This window comes from Hyla sarda, chromosome 3 (assembly GCF_029499605.1).
Source record: "Hyla sarda isolate aHylSar1 chromosome 3, aHylSar1.hap1, whole genome shotgun sequence".
Taxonomy (NCBI): Eukaryota; Metazoa; Chordata; class Amphibia; order Anura; family Hylidae; genus Hyla; species Hyla sarda.
Genome location: NC_079191.1, coordinates 303,771,802 through 303,793,176, shown reverse-complemented (window position 1 = coordinate 303,793,176; position 21,375 = coordinate 303,771,802). Strand labels below are relative to the sequence as shown.

Sequence of the window (21,375 nt, the reverse complement as noted above, 5' to 3'; positions counted from 1 at the left end):
AAACAAATGATGCTAACATAGAGTACACATATTGTAGATGTGAATTTGCAACAATATTTACTTGGCATGATTATTTTTATTACAAGAAGAGAATTTCAAATCTAGAAAAATGTAATTTTTTAAAATTTTTCACAATATTTTGAAGTTTTTCACTAAAACTGCTGCATGTATCAACAATAGTTTAAATTCTATTATATAGTACAATGTCATGAAAAGTCCATTCAAGTTCATGGGAGAGCTGGCGATACAGCGTTTGTGTATTTCCCATACAGATATATGTAGGGGGTGGGATGGCTGTGGTCACTTGGAATTCGGCACAGATCAGAGATTGCCGCTTAGGGGCGGAGTACCCCCTAAGGTACAAACAGGCTGTGTCCTTAAGCGGTTAAACAGTTAACAATAAATGTAATATGGTAAAAAGTCAACTGAATTGTAATTTGGTAAATCCAGCGACTGGGTGAATAATACCTACTTTCAAACTGCCATTACAGCTTTCCATTCTACTATGTGGAAACATGGAAAAAAATTTAAATCGCTTTCCCATTTTACATGGATTCATGAGAACGTCATAGCTTTCCAGCAAATGTTGTTGAGTAGCTGTATCACTATTATTTTCCAGAAGTACCTGAAACAATATATACATTTTCTTAATTACTACATTATACCACAGTTTTTACTACGAAGTAATAACATTGGGGAAGATTTATCAAAACCTGTGCAAAGGAAAAGTTGCCCAGTTGCCAATAGCAACCAGATTCAGATTTCTTCTTTAATTTTGCAGAGACCTTGTTATAAATTAAAGAAGCGAGCTGATTGGTTGCTATTAGAGATGAGCGAACTTACAGTAAATTCGATTCGTCACAAACTTCTCGGATCGGCAGTTGATGACTTATCTGGCATAAATTAGTTCAGCTTTCAGGTGCTCCCGTGGGCTGGAAAAGGTGGATACATTCCTAGGAGACTCTTTCCTAGAACTGTATCCACCTTTTCCAGCCCACCAGAGCTCCTGAAAGCTGAACTAATTTATGCAGGATAAGTCATCAACTGCCGAGCCGAGAAGTTTGTGACGAATCGAATTTACTGTAAGTTCGCTCATCTCTAGTTGCTATGGGCAACTTTTTCTCTCGACAGGTTTTGATAAATCTTCCCCATTGTGTCCTCAAACACAGGCAAAATGAGTATAAAAATTAGTACAAAAATGTAAGTTAATGTACCCTGTATCATTGCAGGCAATCTTCTAAGCCATTGTCAGGAGCAGCATGGTTGCATTCAGACATTCATAACAAAGACACAAATGCAAGTCCAGTCCGTACCACCAGTTTAATGATCCATTCTGATAGCAAGATAGATCACAATGAAGCTTTAGTTTGGGTCTCTAGACTAGCAGTAGGGTTGAGAACTTGCTTATAGCCAGCCCTAAGCTTCATTGAGTAGAGAGGACTGAAGATTTACCTATCGCTTTAAGGTGCATTGATACACTGTAATAAAACTTGTGAAGGAAACAGAGGTCTTGAAAATAGTAAAGGGATTTAAGAGACAAACTATATATAGAAAAACACATAATGATTAAAGGAGTACTCCGGTGGAAAACAATTTATTTTAAATGAACTGGTGCCAGAAAGTTAAACAGATCTGTAAATTACTTCTATAAAAAAAAAAAAAAATCTTAATCCTTCTAGTGCTTATCAGCTGCTGTATAATACAGAGAAAGCTATTTTCTTTTTGAATTTCTTTTCTGTCTGACCACAGAGCTCTCTGCTGACACCTCTGTTTATGTCAGGAACTCACCAGAGTAGGAGCAAATCCCCATAGCAAACCTAATCTGCTCTGGACAGTGTCTGACATGGACAGAGGTGTCAGCCATGAAAGTGACATAAAAAAAACATTTCTTTTACAAATCTTATTTATTTTACCATTACTATCATAAGCAAAAAAAAAATAGTGCCCATTTAAGCTTGCAAACAGGTTTCTAGACCATGCTAATTGAATTAATGTTAGTAACTCTTTTTGATATTTAACTACTACTTCATTAACTACTTCATAGGTACCTTTATTATATTGCTTATAGCCAGCCCTAAGCTTCATTGAGTACAGAGGACTGAAGATTTACCTATAGCTTTAAGGTGCATTGATACACTGTAATAAAACTTGTGAATGAAACAGAGGTCTTGAAAATAGTAAAGGCACATAAAGCCTGACTACCATTAGGTACCGAGATGAGATCCTCAGACCCCTTGTGAGACCATATGCTGGTGGGGTTGGCCCTGGATTCCTCCTAATGCAAGACAATGCTAGACCTCATGTGGCTGGAGTGTGTTAGCAGTTCCTGCAGGAGGAGGAAGGCATTGATGTTATGGACTGGCCCGCCCGTTCCCCAGACATGAATCCGATTGAGCACATCTGGGACATCATGTCTCGTTCCATCCACCAACGCCACATTGTACCCCAGACTGTCCAGGAGTTGTCGGATGCTTTAGTCCAGGTCTGAGAGGACATCCCTCACGAGACCATCCACCACCTCATCAGGAGCATGCCCAGGTATTGTAGGGAGGTCATACAGGCAGACCACACACACACTACTGAGCCTCATTTTGACTTGTTTTGAGGACATTACATCAAAGTTGAATCAGCCTGTAGTGTGGTTTTCCACTTTGATTTTGAGTGTGACTCCATATCCAGACCTCCATGGGTTTATACATTTGATTTCCATTGATAATTTTTGTGTGATTTTGCTGTCAGCACATTTAACTATGTAAAGACGAAAGTATTTCATATACGATTAGTTCATTCATTCAGCTCTAGGATGTTCCCTTTATTATTTTTGAGCAGTGTATGTAATTTCAAAATCCTTTGTGGTCTAGTGTAGTGATGACTCATGATGTACTCTTTCATGTAAACGTTGTTTGACGCAGGGGCATGAAGGTAGGGGAAAGATATGCGTCAGGAATAGCACTAGTGAGAGTTTTGCACTGAGATCAGGAAAGTAGAAGAGGAAAAGGGTGAATTATACTCACCGAAAATTTGTTTTTTCTGGGAAGTTTCCACGACAGCACCCTAAGATTGCCTCCGCCTGATTAGACAGGGAAAAACACTGAGAGGTTAAAAGAGCCTCCACTTGCTCTCCGCTCCAGTGTATTTATAAAGAACACCAGTAGTGGTAACTTTCCAGAAAACTAATTATTGGTGAGTATAATTCACCCTTTCTCTGGTCGTCTCCACGTCAGCACCCTGAGAAATACCAAATCATTATTTGCATCCAAATGCCATGTCTTGATCTGACATTACATCAAGCCTATAGTGTTTGGAAAAGGTATGTAATCTTTTCCAAGTAGAAGCTTTGTTCTACCGAGGCTGAAGCTCTTTCCGCCCATGAGGAGAATACTGCACGAGTTGAATGAGCCCTAATCTCTGAACGAGAGTCCTTACCGCTAGCTGTATAGGATTCTGAAATGGCTAAACGAATCCACAAAGAAATTGAGCTTTTTCTTGCCTCTATTAGGACCTGCAAATTGTACGAACAGATTCATATCTTCCTCCAGGTACTTGTGACCTCTATGTAGTTAAGGACAGCTCTCCTAACATCCAAAAAACTGAAAGATTGCTCTTGCTCACTGTTAGGATGGGCACAAAAGGATGGGATAACAATATATCTTGAGACCTGTGGAAGGAAGAAGCAACTTTTGGAATAAAATTTGGGTCTAGTTGAGAAATTATCTTATCCTCTAATATTCTGAAATAAGGTTGTTGAATGGAAAGAGCCTGAATTTCACCAACTCTACGGGCTGAAGTGATGGCTACTAAAAACACTGTTTTGATGGTAAGAAATTTTTAAAGAAATAGAGTCTAACAGTTTAAAAGGAGCTTTAGTTAGAGCTAAGATGACTGTATTTAGATTCCAAGGAGGAAAATAGGAAAATATTTTTTTATTCTTGGACTATCCGTAGCATTAATAAACCTATCAGTTTAGTCTGATAGAGGGCACCTAGGGCTGAAACATGTACTCTAAAGAGTGTTGCGAGAAACCATCTTGGAGAAAGTCAAGAATTTTAGTGATATCAGGAGAATCAAAATAAAAAGATGACCCACACCAAGAGGCATATTTCAAGAGGGTATTGATCACTCTGAGAATCCCTTCTTCTCTAGCAGGAACTTTTCAGAATCCATGCTGATTGATTGAAGTTCTGAACCTGTCTGTGTAGAACTGGTCCCTGAGAGAGCAGGTTGCAATGAGCAGGGAACATAATTGGCATGTGCAGGCTCATGGACTGTAGCAGAGCCCCTCTTGGGCCAGAATGGAGCAACTAAGATTGCACTTCTCTCGACTTAGCTTTTGTAGGAACCTGGGAATCACAGGAATAGGAGGGAAGGCATATACTTGACTGAAGTTCCAGCATTTGTCGCCGCTGGATAGTCCCTTGGATTGAGGGAAAAAAATGTTTCTGTTTTCCTGTTTTTTATCTTTATGGGAATAAGTAAATTCTTCTCCAGAGAAAATTAGGATTTGTCCCAAACTGATAAGAGCCATCTTTGTAGTGGTCTTGAATGAAATTGGGCCCATCTCACTGACAGGATGCAAGAAGTCAGGTGACCCAGTATGGACATTGCATAACGAATTGAGCAAGACTCCTTGCATAAAACTCTGTCACTAGCTGTTGAATCTTCAACTTCTTTGCTGGTGGGAGGAAAGATTGTTGACGATTCAAGTTTAAGAAGACTCAATATTGTTTCACTGGACTGGGAGAAAGATCAGATTTTTCTAAATTGAGTATCCAGCCCAGGCTCTGAAGAATCTGTGAATGTGCTCTTGTAACAAAGGAACAGAATCTGCCGCTACCAGAATGTCGTCCAGATAGGGAATAATAAGAATAGACTCCTTCCTCAGAAGGGACTCCACCACCTACATGAGCTTTGTAAAGATGGGGAGGGCAGACAGACAAACTGGTAGTGATGGATTTTGCCTCCTCAGGAAACGGCAAACCTCAGGATCTGCTGAGATTCCCTGTGAATTGGAAGATGGTAGTAGGCGTCTTTCAAATCTATAGTCGTCATTACTGAATTTTTCTTTATTAGAGCTACCGCTGATTTTACAGTTTCCATTTATAATTTTATGTACTTCACAAATTTGTTCAGGGGTTTCAGATTTATTATAGTTCTGAATTTTCCACTAGGCTTTTTTTTTTTTTTTTACCAAGAACAGGCGAGAGTAATGTCCCTGCTTGAGTTGACATGAGGAAACCTGCACAACCGTGCCCAACTTCAATAATTCCGAGCCCCCACTGGGATGGCGTTATTGTTTCTTGGTATCGGATTCAGGCTGGGTGGGATTAAGAATGAGTCCTCTACCTCTGACACCTTTTCTATAGGACTAGCGTCCTGTCTTTCCTTTCCCTCCTCTATAAACTTGACCTGGATGGCATAAGAGACAAAAAGGAGTTTTCTTTTTAGGTTCTGCTTTCTCCCGAGGAAATCCTTTTTTTTTTTATCAGCTGCTTTAGCCAAGATAGAATCTAACTCAGGACCAAACAGGAACTGACCGTGAAAGGGTAGTGAACATAACTTGGTTTTAGATGCTAGATCCCCAGACCAGGACTTTAACCATAACACACATCTTGAGGAGTTAGATAATACAGCTGTACGTTCAGATAATTTGACAAAATCGGCAGAAGCATCTGATAAAAAAAATTGTGGCCATCTTGAGGAGAGGAAGAGATTCAAGAATCTGTTTAAGAGGTGTATCACCTTGAAGATGCAGATGTAGTTGATCTAGCCACACACCAAAAGTTCTAGCAACACAAGTGGAAGCAACACTAGGGCGTAGAAGCTTCCCAAGTCTTTTTAAGAAGACTCTCAGCTTTTCTTTCCATAGGTTCTTTGAGCTGGGTAGCATTTTTAAAAAGGTAAAGAAGCACGTTTGGCCACCTTTAGCAATAGGAATATCTACTTTAGGGATAGTGTCCCTATCTACAGAATCCTGATCATCAAAAGGATAACATCTTTTAATCCCCTTAGGATTTTCAGGTTTGGACCATTCATCCTTAATGATTTTATCAATGTTGCTGTTACGCCGAGCGCTCCGGGTCCCTGCTCCTCCCTGGAGCGCTCGCGGCATTCTCCTCTCTGCAGCGCCCCGGTCAGACCCGCTGACCGGGAGCGCTGCACTGGCATTCACGATGGGGATGCGATTCGCATAGCGGGACGCGCCCGCTCGTGAATCGCATCCCAAGCCACTTACCCGTCCCGCTCCCCGGCTGTCACGTTCTGGCATGCGCAGCTCCGCTCTCTAGGGCGCGCGCGCCAGCTCTCTAAGATTTAAAGGGCCAGTGCACCAGTGATTGGTGCCTGGCCCAATCAGTCCAATTAGCTTCCACCTGCTCCCTGTCCATATAACCTCACTCTCCTTTCCTTCCTTGCCGGATCTTGTTGCCTTGTGCCAGAGAAAGCGTTAGTGTTGTCCAAAGCCTGTGTTCCAGATCTTCTGCTATCCTCATTGACTACGAACCTTACCGCCTGCCCCGACCTTCTGCTACATCTGACCTTTCCTCTGTCTAGTCCTTCTGTCCCACGCCTTCTCAGCAGTCAGCGAGGTTGAGCCGTTGCCCGTGGATACGACCTGGTTGCTACCGCTGCAGCAAGACCATCCCGCTTTGCGGCGGGCTCTGGTGAAAACCAGTAGCAACCCTAGAACTGGTCCACCGACACTGTCCATGCCAATTCCTCGCTGACACAGTGGATCCACATCCAGCTAGCCGAATGATAACAGTTGCCATGTACAGGAAGGGAAAGCATCTCCCAAACCTCCAAAAAGTTCATCCTGAATTGTTCTAGACTACTGAACCTCTTCTATACCAAAGGTGGATCTTATGGCTCGGATTAATTCCTCAGTATCCTCTGGACTAAACAGGAATTTTCTGAAGCCAAGGCCCTCCTCCTTCAATATCCTGAGGAGCGGTACTTTCTTCTCAGTCAGAAAAAGTAATCATCTTAGGCTTTATAGGAGCTTTAACTACAGCTGAAGTAGAAGCGACAGGCTGAGATGATATAGCATCTTGAGTCTCTGTGCATATAAGCTCCTTAATCTCCCTCATAAAGTCAAGGGTTTGCTCCCTAACTAAATTAGTCCAAATTTTTAACATATCGGCTTTTTTGAAGAAATAACACAGTCCTTATCACACAATAAAAAAAAATTCTTAGCATGTTTAGGTTTAGGGACAGTAACATCCTTTTGTCACTGAAAATAAAACAAGGGACGGAAGGATGAGAAAACAACCGTAGATAGGCTCTGGGAAAAGACCACATAGCCCTCAGTACTCACAGATCACGGATTATGCAGCGTCTCACCCTCTGGGACTTTCGCTGGATTAGACATCCTGGGCTCTGGAAGCTCCTTGCAGCAAGCTGAATGAAGCCGAGGACGCTAGACTAAGGCTCCTTTAATAGAGGACCCTGTATGTGCTCCAGAAGTGATCCTGAGTTTGAATTGCCCGCCCCTGAATCCTATAGGGCAGACCGGAGCATGTGATGCTGTCCCTGCCGGAAGAGACATCAGATGCCAACCTTGTGACCGGAGCCCCGGCCGAAACTGACACCACAATTTCGGAAGTGAGGTATGACGCCGGCCGGCACCGCACAGCTCAGCAGGGATCGCTTCCACGGGAACGGAATGAAGGCCTCATGCGATGCCGAAAACAGCACGGAAGAAGAGAATCCGGTGCCCCGATCCGCTCCCTATTGCCCCCACTCTGCATAAGCCCGGACCTGGACGCTGCAGTAGTTGGTAGGATACAACATGAAAAAGATAAAACTGTCGCGCGGGATGGTCTCACGCACCTCTCACGTTACCTGACTGGATCGGGACAGGGAAAAAAACTGGAAGGGGGAGGAAGGGGAGGGTCTTTTAACCTCTCAGTGTTTTTCCCCGTCCAATCAGGCGGAGGCAATCTCAGGGTGCTATCGTGGAGACGACCAAAGAAAGGTATTTTTTCTTTTCCTCTGCCCTTGCGCTCTTGAATAAGTAATGTCGCAAATAGGATATTAATGTGGAATGTAAGGGCAGGGCTCAATGACAGGAGGAAAAAATGTGCAAATTTTGAAAGGTTCAATAGATTCCTCCCAGCAATAGTCTGTCTCATTGAGGGGCATATGTGTAGGGAAACAACCCATGTGATGAGAAGATGTGAGCACTGAACGAATTTCATGATGTATACTCAAAATTTACAGCAGGGGTTACAGTTCATAATAATAAAATGCAAATAAAAGTACATAACTGAGAAATTGAAGATAAAGGTATATACATATTCCTATTTACTAACTTGTATCAAAGGGAAGAGATCTTCGCTTTCATCTACATCCCCCACACTATTTAAGTTTGATATGGGGAGGAGTTCTACATCTTAGGGGAGTTTAAAATGGTAATGAATAAGGAGCCTTTTCTTTTTATAGCTCCTCTTTTTTGGCAGCTCAAGAATGGATATGGTGCTCATGAATGAGGCAGCATTGCGGAAGACATTGACAATCTTTTATGAGTTCATATCTATCTCCGATCACTGTCGAGTAGTATGTGATATTAAGAAGGACAGGGATAGAATTCACCCCATTAGATTAAAATTGAATATTAATCCACATTGGCTGTCAATTGAGGGAATTACTAGAGGGGTCAAGGCAGAACTGATAGAATTTCATTTAAAAAAACGTAGGATCTGCCAGTCCTTTTGTCATCTGGAATACAGGGAAAGCCTTTTTGAGAGTAGTGTTAATTAAAAGGATAGCGATATATAAATGACTACTCAAAAAACAGGAGGAGATAAAGAGAAAGGAACAGGAATATACTATGAACCCATAATAAGGAAGTTTCCAGACTCCCAAGAAGCATGTGCTAGTATACTAATGGAGAGACATAGCCTCTTTAAGGGCCAAAAACAATTTATAGAGGCAGGAAAATTGAAAAATCATTATCTCAACTTATACAAGACCAAAAAGAGAAGAGGGAAATCAATGCATTGAAACATAGTCAAGGGGAAGTAATCACTGACCCACACAAAGATTGAGATGGAAGTAATAATGCATTTTCCGAAGTCAGGATCAGAAAGTAAAGTAGGGAAGGGGGAGGTGGAGAATTGGTTAAACAAAATTCGGCTTCCAAAATTATCAGATGACAAGATTGGTCTGTTGAATGCTCTTATAGAGATTCAGGATATAGAGGGGGCACTGGCGACATCAGGGCTGGTGCAAGGATTTTTGCCACCCTAGGCAAAAGCTAATTTTGCTGCCACTTAACTCAGCTCTTGACACGCTCTGCCTTACTACTGAGGTGAAACATAGTAAAAAAAAAACTCCTCATGTAATCTACTGGGGGGACACACTGGAACAAACCTCCTCCTCCTCATGTAATAACCTTACTATTGGGGTGACACACTGTAACAAACCCCATCCTCATGTAATCTTCTTAATACTGAGGTGACACACTGTAACAAATCTTCTCCTCATATAATTATATTACTACGGGGGAGACATACTGTAACAAACCCCCTCCTCATGGAATCTCCTTACTACTGATGTTACACGCTGTAACAAAACCCCCTCCTCATGTAATCTCCTTAATACTGAGGTGACACAATGTAAAAAAAAAAACTCTTTATGAAATCACCTTACTACTGGGGTGGGTGACATATTGTAACACACTGGGATTACACACTGAAATGAGGAGGGCTGTCAATGGAGCCATCATCCTCACACAGTCACAGAAATTATACCTCAGGAGTGGAAACTGTCACCGGGGGCGGATGGTTGGTTGGTGGGGGAGCGGCAGTTGGAAGAAGCAATGCAATGCACGCACTATCACGGACTTCAATGAGGAGCACGGCACACATATGGTACCTGGGGGCAGGAGGGGTGTCGGGCGCTTGTGGTTAACGGGTGCGCGAGCTCTCAGGATGCTAGGTCTGACCTGGGTGATCGCGCCTGTGCTGCGCTCCTCTGACAGGCTGAAGTATGCACATGACAGTGTTACCGTACAGGGGGTGGGGTTGCTGCTGGCTGACTGTGAGTGGGTAGTTGTGACTTTGAATGCTGGCTAACTTTATTGCGACGGGCAGAGCAGCATCCCCCTCAAGAGGGATTTCCAGGCGGCTGTCTATTTTTATAGGCAGAGCCGTCCCTGGGCAACGTTTACGGGCAATACTGCTCCAGGATCTGATGGCCTCCCTTTTGAAATATATAGGAAATTTGGGAGAGAGCATTATGGCCAATGTTTACTGATTTAAATAATGAACCCTGTGAAAGAGGTTTTTTTTCCCCCCCATCAATGATGGAAGCAATAATAGTACTGATATTGAAGAAGGGAAAGGTCCTGCTTTATATTGATTTATTCTATCTAATTTAATTGTTGAATATGGATTGTTGAATATGGAAGCTATTTTCTAAAGTAATCGCAATAAGCTTGGCCAAAATAGTCACTGAGATGGTAGGTACAGAACAAAACTGCTTGTTCCATGGAGGAGCATTTTTAACAATGCATAGAATCTTTATTAATATTCAGTTAAGAGGGGAGGTTCCCTGTCCCTTTACGCCAATAAAGTGTTTCTATTGGGGGTTCCTTTTTAAAGGGGTACTCCACCCCTAGACATCTTATCCCCTATGCAAATAATGTGGCATGCGGCACCCACCTGTAACGGCTTTTTACGTCCCCGTGGTCGGGAAGGTATTAGCCTGAGGGCCTCCAGCGGTCCCGGAAGCTGTTACAGGTGGGTGCCGCATGGTAGAACCATTTGGATAGGGGATAAGATGTCTAGGGTTTGAAGTTCTGGAAAAAAGTATTATCGTTCATTTAAAAAGTGGATTATGAATATAAATTCGTCACCACAAGCTAGCTGGGAATTTGACAAAATCATTCCAGCATGAAAGGGGCACTTGTCACTATTATTATTTTTGGAGCTATTGGCTTGTAAAATAAGAGATGCAGACTCCAAAGAGGGATTTTGATTAAAAAGGTTGAGGGAAAAAATATGAATGTATGTAGATGATATAGTATTTTTTGTAAAGGATCCTAAAGTTAAAATTCACAAATTAATTAGCATTGTTATAGAATTTAGAGCTCACTCAGAATCAATTGGTCTAAATCCTCTTTGTTACCATTGGGAGTCACTGTAGGGGAGAGCCTGAGAGAGCTGAAAGTGGGAGGGGATAGATTGTCTGGGGGTGAAAATAACATCAGAAGCTACAGATTTTGTGACATTGAATTTTAGACCTATGAATAAGAAAGTGGAATCTGAATCAGAATCTGGAATAGGATACCACTTACAATGGTGGAGAGAATTACATTAGTAAAGAATATGTTACTACCAAATTTAACAAAAGATAAACTTACAATGGTGGAGAGAATTACATTAGTAAAGAATATGTTACTACCAAATCTAACAAAAGATAAACTTACAATGGTGGAGAGAATTACATTAGTAAAGAATATGTTACTACCAAATTTAACAAAAGATAAATGAATTACCGTAATTTGGGGGCACTCTCATGTCAGGATAAAACAAAGATATTTAAACTTATCTGTATCAGAGGGAGGACTGGGAATTCCAAACTTGAGGTAATATCACTTAGCCTCGGCAATGGAATTGTTAGGCCAAAAAGAAGATTTAATGACAGATATTTGTGGTAGAATTTGAGGATATGACAGCAATATCATGGTACGCTTGGAAGCAGGGAGCTTAGTAAGGAAGGGTGGCTGTCAGTATCTTTGCCTGTAAATCCATTTGTTTTCCTCAAAAGAAACCAAATCTTTCCCAAAAATTTAAGGAAGTCTTAGCTTGGACGCTTTTTGGGTTAAAGGGGTGAAAACCTTTTTTCTTTTAAATCAACTGGTGGCAGAAAGTTAAACATATTTGTAAATTACTTCTATTAAAAAATCTTAATCCTTCCTGTACTTATTAGCAGGCGAATACTACAGAGGAAATTCTTTTCTTTTTGGAATTCTCTCTGATGACATCATGACCACAGTTCTCTCTGCTGACGTTATTATAATAATAACAACGCTTTATTTGTTGTTGTCCTTAGTGGGATTTGAACCCAAGTCCCCAGCATTGCAAGGCAGCAGTGCTAACCACTAAGCCACCATGCTGCCCTTAGAATACATCTGCTATGCATGGTTGCTAAAATGGACAGAGTTGTCAGCAGAGAGCACTGTGCTCGTGATGTCATCAGTGTTCCAAAAAGAAAGGAATTTCCTCTGTAGCATTCAGCAGCTAATAAGTACTGGAAGGATTAAGATTTTTTAATAGAAGTAATTTACAAATATGTTTAACTTTCTGCCACCAGTTGATTTAAAAGAAAAAAGGTTTTCACCAGAGTACCCCTTTAATGAACATTTTCCTGAATTTGTATAATGTCAAAATTATATGACTTCGGAAAGATTGGGTTTAGTTAAAGTGCATCGATTGGTGAGGGATAGAAAATTATTGACTTTGGAAGAAATTAGTTATTAGTTAGGGGAGAATGACACATTTGCATATATACAATTGCACAATGCCTTTTATAAGGATAATTTAAGATTGGAAATAGGAAGTTATGTAGTTTTCGAAAAAAAAAGGGTGAAGGGATAGAGGAGAAAAAGGTGGGGAAAAATTTATAAGAAATTGATTAAGAGTACAAAAACGAAAAAAATCATCCTAGGAGTAGAGAGAAATGGGCACAAGACTTAGGTGAGATTTCTATAGAGGAATGGAATCTGGTAGTGAAATATATGCAAAAGGCATCAATTAATAATAATCACAAAATATTGTTTATTCTAGATGTTTCATAGATTACACTATTCGCCTACGTCACTGGGTAAAATGGAACTTAGTTTAGATACAAAAATGTCCAAGGTGTCAGAAAGAGGATGCAGGTTTAGTGCACATGTATTGGGAGTGTAAAGAAGTACAACAATTTTGGCAGAGAATTCTAGGAAAAGTGGAAAGGGACTAGTTATGATTCTAGGGTCAGCAATAACCCTTATTTTGAATATTGGTTTGGAAGAAGGAAAATATAGAGATGTGATCATTAGATTGTTGAGGTTCACTAGCTTGGTAATTCTGAGGGTATGGTTCTCCCCGTCCCTCCCATATTTTGAGAACTGGAAGAAAATGGTAGATAAGGTAAAAAAAACTATTGAATTAATTGTCTGTAAAGGGAGGAAGGTGTAAAAAAATGATGAGTCTGGGCACTCGGAGCAATAGGATCCCAAAAGAGCAAAATTATGGTGGGGGATGAGCATCAATAGTCAAGTTTCAAGGGATCTCCACCGCCTATAGTCTGTTCTAGATACCATGTACCCAGCCAGAAGCAGTCCTTTAGTTAGATATCAAACAGTGGAGTATGGATTTCAGGGCGGCTGCAGAGATATAGAACAGGAGGCGTTTGTCGTGGACCAATCTCACCGAGGACGAATCTGGGGGAATGCCAAAGATAAACCAATAGGGGGTATGAGGGCAAGTCAGGCGGAGATGAGAGGCCATATACTCCCGAACCCGCTCCCAGAAGGCCCTAAAAGAAAGACAGGACCAGAAGCAGTGAAAGAGGTCGGCATGAGGGCTCCGCATTTTGGGCATGTGTGGTCCGTGGTGTTGCCCATGAGGCAACCCCTTTGTGGGGAGATGTATGCCCTATGCATAATTTTATAGGCCATTTCCCAATAGAACGTAGAGGGGAGATATTTAGCTGCTGTCAGTAAGGCCTGTAGGATTTCTTCAGTTATGTCGCCCAGTATGGTCGTCCAGTATGAGATGCCTGAATTGATGCTCAAGTAGCAGAATCTGCGAGACAACATATGGTAGTATTTAGTTATTTGTCCGGGGCAGAGCTGAGTCGGAGTAGTCAGGTTGAGGAAGGGTTTGTCCCAACCTGAGGTAACTAAAAGAATAGGTGAGGGCCAGGATGTCATATTTAAACCGCAACTCATTACAGGTATAAAGACGGCATCTAGACCTATCCACAAAGGAGGCGAGATTGTGTAGTCCTCCCTTCTGCCAAATGCGGAAAGCAGGGGCCGGGTTACCTTCATGAAAGCCAGGGTTGTGGAAAAATGTCAAGTGCTAGGAGTAGTGGGGGGTTCAAAGAGAGCAGGCGCCTACTTCTGACCCATGTATTCCAGTGCAAAGCAGGGGGTGATTTCTGAGAAGGATGAGCAAAGTTGTGTATATAGAGTGCAAGAGATTCACAAGGGAAATGCCGGGGGAAAACTGCTGGTCCAAGGAGACATGAGTGTACACAGAAGAGTTGTTACATTATGCGTTCCAGCTGCACACGCTGGCCGTGAGCGCATGGTTCCGTTACCTGCTGACGCCGGTGGGGCTTGGTATCGCATTGTGGGACGCGCCGCCATGCGAGTCCCAGTCCGTCACTCAACTGGTGCTTCTCCTGCCGCCGCCTCTCTACTCTGGCGCGCGTGTCCCTGTCCCCTAGGGTGCTCGCACGCCAGAGCTTTAAGATTTAAAGGGCCAGTGCGCACATTAGTGTAATTCACCTGTGGCTCATTGATAAATTCCTCCACCCTCCTCACTTCCCTGCCGGATCTTTGTTGCCTTGAGCCTGAGAGAAAGCATTCCTGTTACTGCCTTGCTGTGTATCTGATCCTTTGCTTCGTGACCTGACCTTGCTCCTTCCTGCCTACTGACCATTTGCCACGTTCCTGATTACGCTACTGTGCCGCTTGCCCTGACCTTCTGCTATCCTGACTGCGAGCTGTCTTATCCCTCCTGTGCCTCGCATCCCCTGAGCCGCCAGTGTGGTTGAGTCGTGCCAGGGGTAGCGACCTGGGTGCTGCCTGCCGCATCAAGTCCATCCCACTTTACGGTGAAAACCAGCGGCACCTTAGAATCCGCTCCCTAGTACGGTCCGAGTCATCTGCCACACAGGTCCAGCGGATCAACATCCACTGGGGTTCCTGTCTTCTGAAATGTGAGTGTTACAGTAAGATCCGGCCATGGATCCCGCTGAGGTACCCCTGCCTGAAGTTGCGGATCTTCCCTCCGTTGTGGTACATCAGTCGAAGCAGTTGGCCTGACAGGCGCAGCAACTTTCTTCTATGATGCAACAGCTTTTGGCCTTACAACAGCAGCAGGTACCGCAACCTTGCCCACTCCCACCACCGGTTCCTGCAGTGTCTTCTGGCTCCCAGCTACGTCTGCCATTACCTTCCAAGTATGATGGGGATTCCAAGTCATGCAGAGGCTTCGTTACACAGTGCTCCACGCACTTGGAGCTCATGTCCGAACAGTTTCCGACGGAACGTGCTAAGGTGGCCTTTGTCAGTCTACTGTCCAGAAAAGCCCTGGCCTGGGCAACACCCCTTTGGGACCGTGGTATCCGGTATCCTTGAATTTGTCGGCCTTCTTGGCAGAATTTTGCAGTGCCTTTGAGGAACCTGCACGTGTGTCTTCTGCTGAGACGGCTTTGCTGAACCTCTGTCAAGGGAATTCTTCCAGTTGTGACTACGCGGTTCAATTCCGCACTCTTGCCTCTGAACTTGCATGGAATGATGAGGCCTTGTGTGCTGAACTTATTCACTTGGTCACTCGCATTGATGTGCGTTTTGCTGAGAGACAGGTGGAACTGCGCTTAGAGGGAGAACCTGCCTCAACAAGGAGATAGCCTCGTCTAGCACCCGTGTTTCAACTTCCACCTCTTCTGTTTCCTGCGCTTCTTGCCGAAGTGGCTATGAGAGTGGATCATTCTCACTTTACACAACAGGAGAGTTCACAATGACGTAGTGAGAATTTGTGCTTGTATTGTGCTAGCCGGGAACACTTCCTCAAGGACTGTACAGCTCGCGCACAGCGTCTGGGAAACGCTCGCACCTAGGGTTTGTGGGAGAGGCGTCCCTGGGTGTAAATACTACCTCTCCACGCTTAACTATTTCTGTACAAGTCTTCAGCCAAGTCGTCCTTCAGTGCTACAGCATTTTTGGATTCTGGATCAGCAGGTGACTTTATTGATACTTCTTTGGTCCACAAGTATCATCTTCCCCTTACTCGGCTTGCCAAGCCCTTGTTCATATCCTCTGTAAATGGACAAAATCTGGATTGTATGGTTCACTTCTGTACTGAATATCCTGTCATGCAAGTGGGCGTATTGCACAAAGAAAATATTTAATTCTATGTTCTGCCACACTGTACTTCAGAGATTCTTCTTGGCCTTCCTTGGCTGCAACACTATTCTCCACAACTGGATTGGAGAACTGGAGAGATTATTCTTTGGGAACAATCCGGTCAAAAACTTTGCCTCCAATCAGTTCAGTCTAAAATTGTTTCTTGTCCTCCTCCTTTACCTGGCCTGCCACCACCCTACCAAGATTTCTCTGACGTTTTCTGCAAGAAACAGGCCGAGTCTCTGCCTCCACATCGTCCTTATGACTGCCCTATTGATCTTCTGCCTGGTACAACTCCTCCTCATGGAAGGATATAACCTCTATCGGTTCCTGAGACCAAAGTCATGGCTGAGCATATCTGGGAGAATCTCCAAAAGGAATTTATCTGTAAGTCCTCTTCTCCTGCTGAAGCTGCTTTCTTCTTTGTTGGAAAGAAGGATGGCTCACTCTATCCATGCAAGGGAGATGAATGGAAAATGGCCTTCAATACTCGTGACGGACATTTTGAGAATCTCGTAATGCCTTTTGGTCTCTGCAATGCTCCAGCTGTTTTTCAAGAGTTTGTCAATGATATCTCCCATGATCTTCTCTATGCCTGTGTTGTCGTTTACCTAGAGGACATGCTGATCTTATCTTCCAACTTAGAGGAGCGTCGTACTCATGTTCATCTGGTTCTTTAGAGACTACGGAAGAATCATCTCTACGCCAAACTGGAAAAATGCCTGTTTGAGAAAACTAGTCTTCCCTTTCTTGGCTACATTGTCTCTCATCAGGGCCTGCAGATGGATCCAGATAAATTGTCTGCAGTATTGGATTGGCCTCGTCCTTCGGGCCTACGTGCTATTCAATGCTTTCCGGAATTTGCAAACTATTATCGTCAATTTATCCCACATTTTTCATCCTTGGTTGCTCCAATTGTGGCTTTCAATAAGAAGGCATCTAATCCTAAGTCTTGACCTCAAGAGGCTGAAAAGGCCTTCTCCCGTTTAAAGTCTGCCTTTGCCTCTGCTCCCATGCTGACAAGACCTGATCCGGAGAGGCCCTTTGCTTTGGAGGTTGATGCATCATCTATTGGAGCTGGTGCCATTCTTACTGAGAAAAACGCCAAGGGCAAGACTGTTACTTGAGGGTTCTTCTCCAAGACCTTCTCTCCTGCTGAGATGAATTACTCCATTTGAGATCGTGAACTCCTCGCCATCAAGCTAGCTTTGGAGGAATGGCGACATTTATTGGAAGGTTCTTCTCATCCGGTCAGCATCTACTCTGACCATAAGAATCTATACCTTCAGTCTGCTCAGCGTTTGAACCCCCGCCAGGCAAGGTTGTCACTGTTCTTTTCTAGGTTCAACTAGGTTCTTCATTCACTTTCATCCAGCAGACAAGAACATCAGGGCTGATGCTCTCTCTAGATCCTCTGACATCACTGGTTTGGACTCCACGCCTAGGCATATTATTCCTCCTGACCGTTTGATTCCTGCCACTCCTGCCGAGATTCAGCAAGTTCCTGCGGGAAAATTCTTTGTGCCCGCCAGATTGAGATGCAAGGTCCTAAAATGGGGTAATTCTTCCTTGACAGCAGGACATCCAGGAATATGCAAGACTCTACTTCTTATCTCCCAGCACTACTGGTGTCCCCATCTTAAACGTGAGGTTTCTAATTTTGTTCATTCCTGTGAAACTTGTGCCCGTAACAAAACTCCTTGAAAGAGACCTGCAGGACTCTTACAGCCTTTACCCATTCCAGAGACTCACTGGTCCCATATGGCAATGGATTTCATCACCGATTTGCCACCATCTCATAATAACACTGTCATCTGGGTCGTTTTAGATCGGTTTTCCAAGGTGGCTCATTTCATTCCTCTACGAGGTTTTCCTTCTGCCCCACAGCTGGCGAAGTACTTCTTGTTGCATGTCTTTCATTTACATGGTCTTCCTCAGCATATCGTTTCGGATCGAGGTGCAGTTTGTCTCTAGGTTCTGGCGAGCCCTTTGTAACCGTCTTGACATCAATCTGGACTTCTCCTCGGCCTACCACCCTCAGTCCAACGGTCAGGTGGAGAGGGTTAATCAAATCCTAGAAACTTATCTTCGGCATTTTGTTTCAGCTCGCCAAGACGATTGGGTCGACCTTCTTCCCTGGGCTGAATTCTCATATAATCATAAGGATTCCGAGTACACGAGGTCTTCCCCCTTTTTTGTTGTCTACGGACTCCATCTCTGTCCTCCTCTTCCTCTCCCAGTTTCCTCCGGTGTGCCTGCTGCTGATGAGCTGGTCCGTGACTTCTCTACCATCTGGCAACAGACCCAACAGTCATTATCCCAGGCTTCTTCAGGCATGAAGGCGCAAGCGGATAAAAGTAGAAGACCTCCTCCGTCCTTCTCTCCTGGTGACATGGTGTGGCTTTCATCCAAGTACATCCCCTTCAGGATCCCCTGTTACAAGCTCAGTCCTTGCTACCTTGGTCCCTTCCAGATTCTACAAAAAATCAACCCTGTCTCCTACAAACTCCTTCTACCTGCTATGCTACGTATTCCCAATTCCTTCCATGTCTCTCTCCTCAAGCATCTTGTCATAAACCAGTTTTCTCAGAAGAATCTTGTCCCCACACCTGTCTCTGGCTCTTCTGACATCTTTAAGGTTAAAGAGATTCTTGCTACAAAAACTGTGAGAGGTAAAAACATTTTTGGGTTGACTGAGAGGGTTAAGGTCCTGAGGAAAGATCTTGGGAGCCTGAGGAGAATATCCTGGACCGTGACCTTCTCAGGAGTTTTCTGACTCGTAAAAGGAGGGGGGAGACCAAAGGGGGGGGTACTGTTACGTTATGCGCTCCGGCCGCACACGCTGGCCCCGCCCCCGCCTCTCTGCTTCAGTACGTGTCCCCATCCCCTAGGGTGCGCGCGTGCCAGAGCTTTAAGATTTAAAGGGCCAGTGTGCTTATTAGTGTAATTCACCTGTGGCTCATTGATAGCATTCCTGTTATTGCCTTGCCGTGTATCTGATCCTTTGCTCCATGACCTGACCGTGCTCCTTGCCGCCTGCCTACTGACCATTTGCTACATTCCAGACTACGCTACTGTGCTGCCTGCCCTGACCTTCTGCTATCCTGACTATGAGTGGTCTTATCCCTCCTTTTCCTCGCATCTCCTCAGCCAGTGTGGTCGAGCTGTGCCAGGGGTAGCGACCTGGGTGCCGCCTGCCACAGCAAGTCCATCCCGCTTTGCGGCGCGCTCTGGTGAAAACCAGCAATACTTTAGACTCCGCTCCCTGGTACGGTCTGAGTAACATAGGTCATAAGGTTGAAAAAATACCAGAGTCCATCAAGTTCACCCTATCACCCTAATGAGTCCCTACTGAGTTGATATCAATCTAGAATCCATAACTTGTAATGTTATTAATCTCCAAAAATGCATCCAGACCCCTTTTAAATTCTTTTACAGAGTTCACCATGACCACCTCCTCTGGCAGAGAATTCCACAGTCTCGCTGCTTTTACAGTAAAGAACCACGGTCTGCTCTGGTGTAGAAACCTTGTTTTCTCTAGAGGTAGAGGATGCCCCCTTGTTATAGATACAGTCCTGGGTATAAATAGATCATGGGAGAGATCCCTGTATGGCCCCCTGATATATTTATACACAGTTATTAGGTTTCCCCTAAGCCTATCTTTCTTGTACACTGGTGCCCAGTACTGTACACAGTATTCTATGTGTGGACTGACTAGTGATTTGTACAGCGGTAGAATTATTTCTTTGTCGTGGGCATCTATGCCTCTATTGATGCAACCCATGATTTTATTTGCCTTGGCAGCAGTTGCCCGACACTGGTCACTACAGCTAAATTTACTGTTAACTAAGTACAGCCTTTGGCTATAGAGCAATACACTTTGTGCATATACAGTCACAATCTCCTCAAATTTCCCCCACCTAAAACTAACATGTTTGTCCTGCAGATGCCAAAGAGATGAAGTTTTGTCTGGAAGAAGTCGACATTGTTGGTCTAAAGCAGATGGAGAAGAAAGGAAAAGAGGATGCCGCTAATCAGAAACAAAATTGAGTTCCTAGATGTAACTTTATAGGTACATTAATACAGGAGTCATAAAATATGCACATATGAACGTACCCTTAAAGGGTTACTCCGCTCCCCAGCATCCGGAACATTGAGTTCCTGAACGCTGTGTGCGGGCTTCCGTGTTCACGCCCGCCCGTGTACAGCTGGTATCTACCACTATATATAGAATAGATAAATGGATTCACCATATTGGATAAAGTAACAAGGCCCTTTCAAGAAGGAAGCCCAAGATGGTTAGACAAGACTAACAACATTGAAGCCCATGTAACTCTTTTTACATCAATAAACTATACTGACTGATTATGAATATTTTATTTTTTATGTACTGTCTGCAATGTGGTCAAGAAGAATATAATAAATGTTTGTTTTTTTATATAAAGAAAGAGCTCTGAAATCCCTCCAATGTGAAACCGAATACATTACGAATATACATTTTTTTTACAATATGCCTTCTGCTTACCAATTTTTGCTGATGTTGCATGCATGGGATAAGCTCTATCTTGGATGTAAATCCTTAAATGAACTGGTTGTGTAATGCAGCCTACATTTCCCATGAATCCTCGCCTTTGAGTGGGGAGTTTAATCATTGCACCTGTTCACCTAATCATGCTGCTAGTTTTGGAGATCAGCAAGGTGAATCAAAAGTAGGTTGGAAAAAGTACACACTACATGCAGTGCTTTCTTATTCAAAGTGCATTTAAAAAATAATAGTTATATATATTGCTGTAAGGGGAAATTAATTTGACCTATAATAATTGTTTATATAGCACAACATATTCAGCAGTGCTTTTACATCACTCAAATACATTTCCATTTGTGGCTCACAATCTAAATTTGTAGATTGGACTGCAGATGCAGATGAGCCGAACATTAAATGAAACATACCTTCATTCTTAAATCAATTCCCATGTTCTTCAAAAACTCTTGTTGCGTAATGGGGCCTAGAGATGCAACAGTATTTCCAACTATTCTTCTCAGGAAGCTGAAATCAACGTCTGCAGTAAGATCCGCTGTTCCAGGGTCCATGAGCACATCATGCAACTGATGAGTCCGAAATCCCTAAAACAAAATGTATGCCAATTAATACTTCATAAGAATATACATTAACTTAATTTGATATTGTTTTAGACAGCGAAAAAGGTATCAGACTGGGCAACTCAGATATGTGATATCCAGCAGAGATATTT

The 21,375-nt window shown here is 43.2% G+C and overlaps 1 protein-coding gene across 4 annotated transcripts in view; it reads right to left on the bottom strand.

Moving 5' to 3' along the window:
* The window catches only part of NDUFAF7 (NADH:ubiquinone oxidoreductase complex assembly factor 7), a 262,505-nt gene that overhangs the window by 28,681 nt on the left and 212,449 nt on the right, over positions 1–21,375 (bottom strand). For 3 of the 4 annotated variants that reach the window (XM_056566973.1, XM_056566976.1, XM_056566975.1), the window contains 2 exons: positions 21,074–21,247; positions 45–625 (listed from right to left, as the gene is read on the bottom strand). In XM_056566973.1, coding sequence (XP_056422948.1) covers positions 422–625; positions 21,074–21,247 — 378 coding nt within the window. In that variant the 3' untranslated portion in view covers positions 45–421. Of the gene's footprint in view, positions 1–44; positions 626–21,073; positions 21,248–21,375 lie in introns of those variants that run through there. The other variant, XM_056566974.1, reaches the window with a different exon arrangement.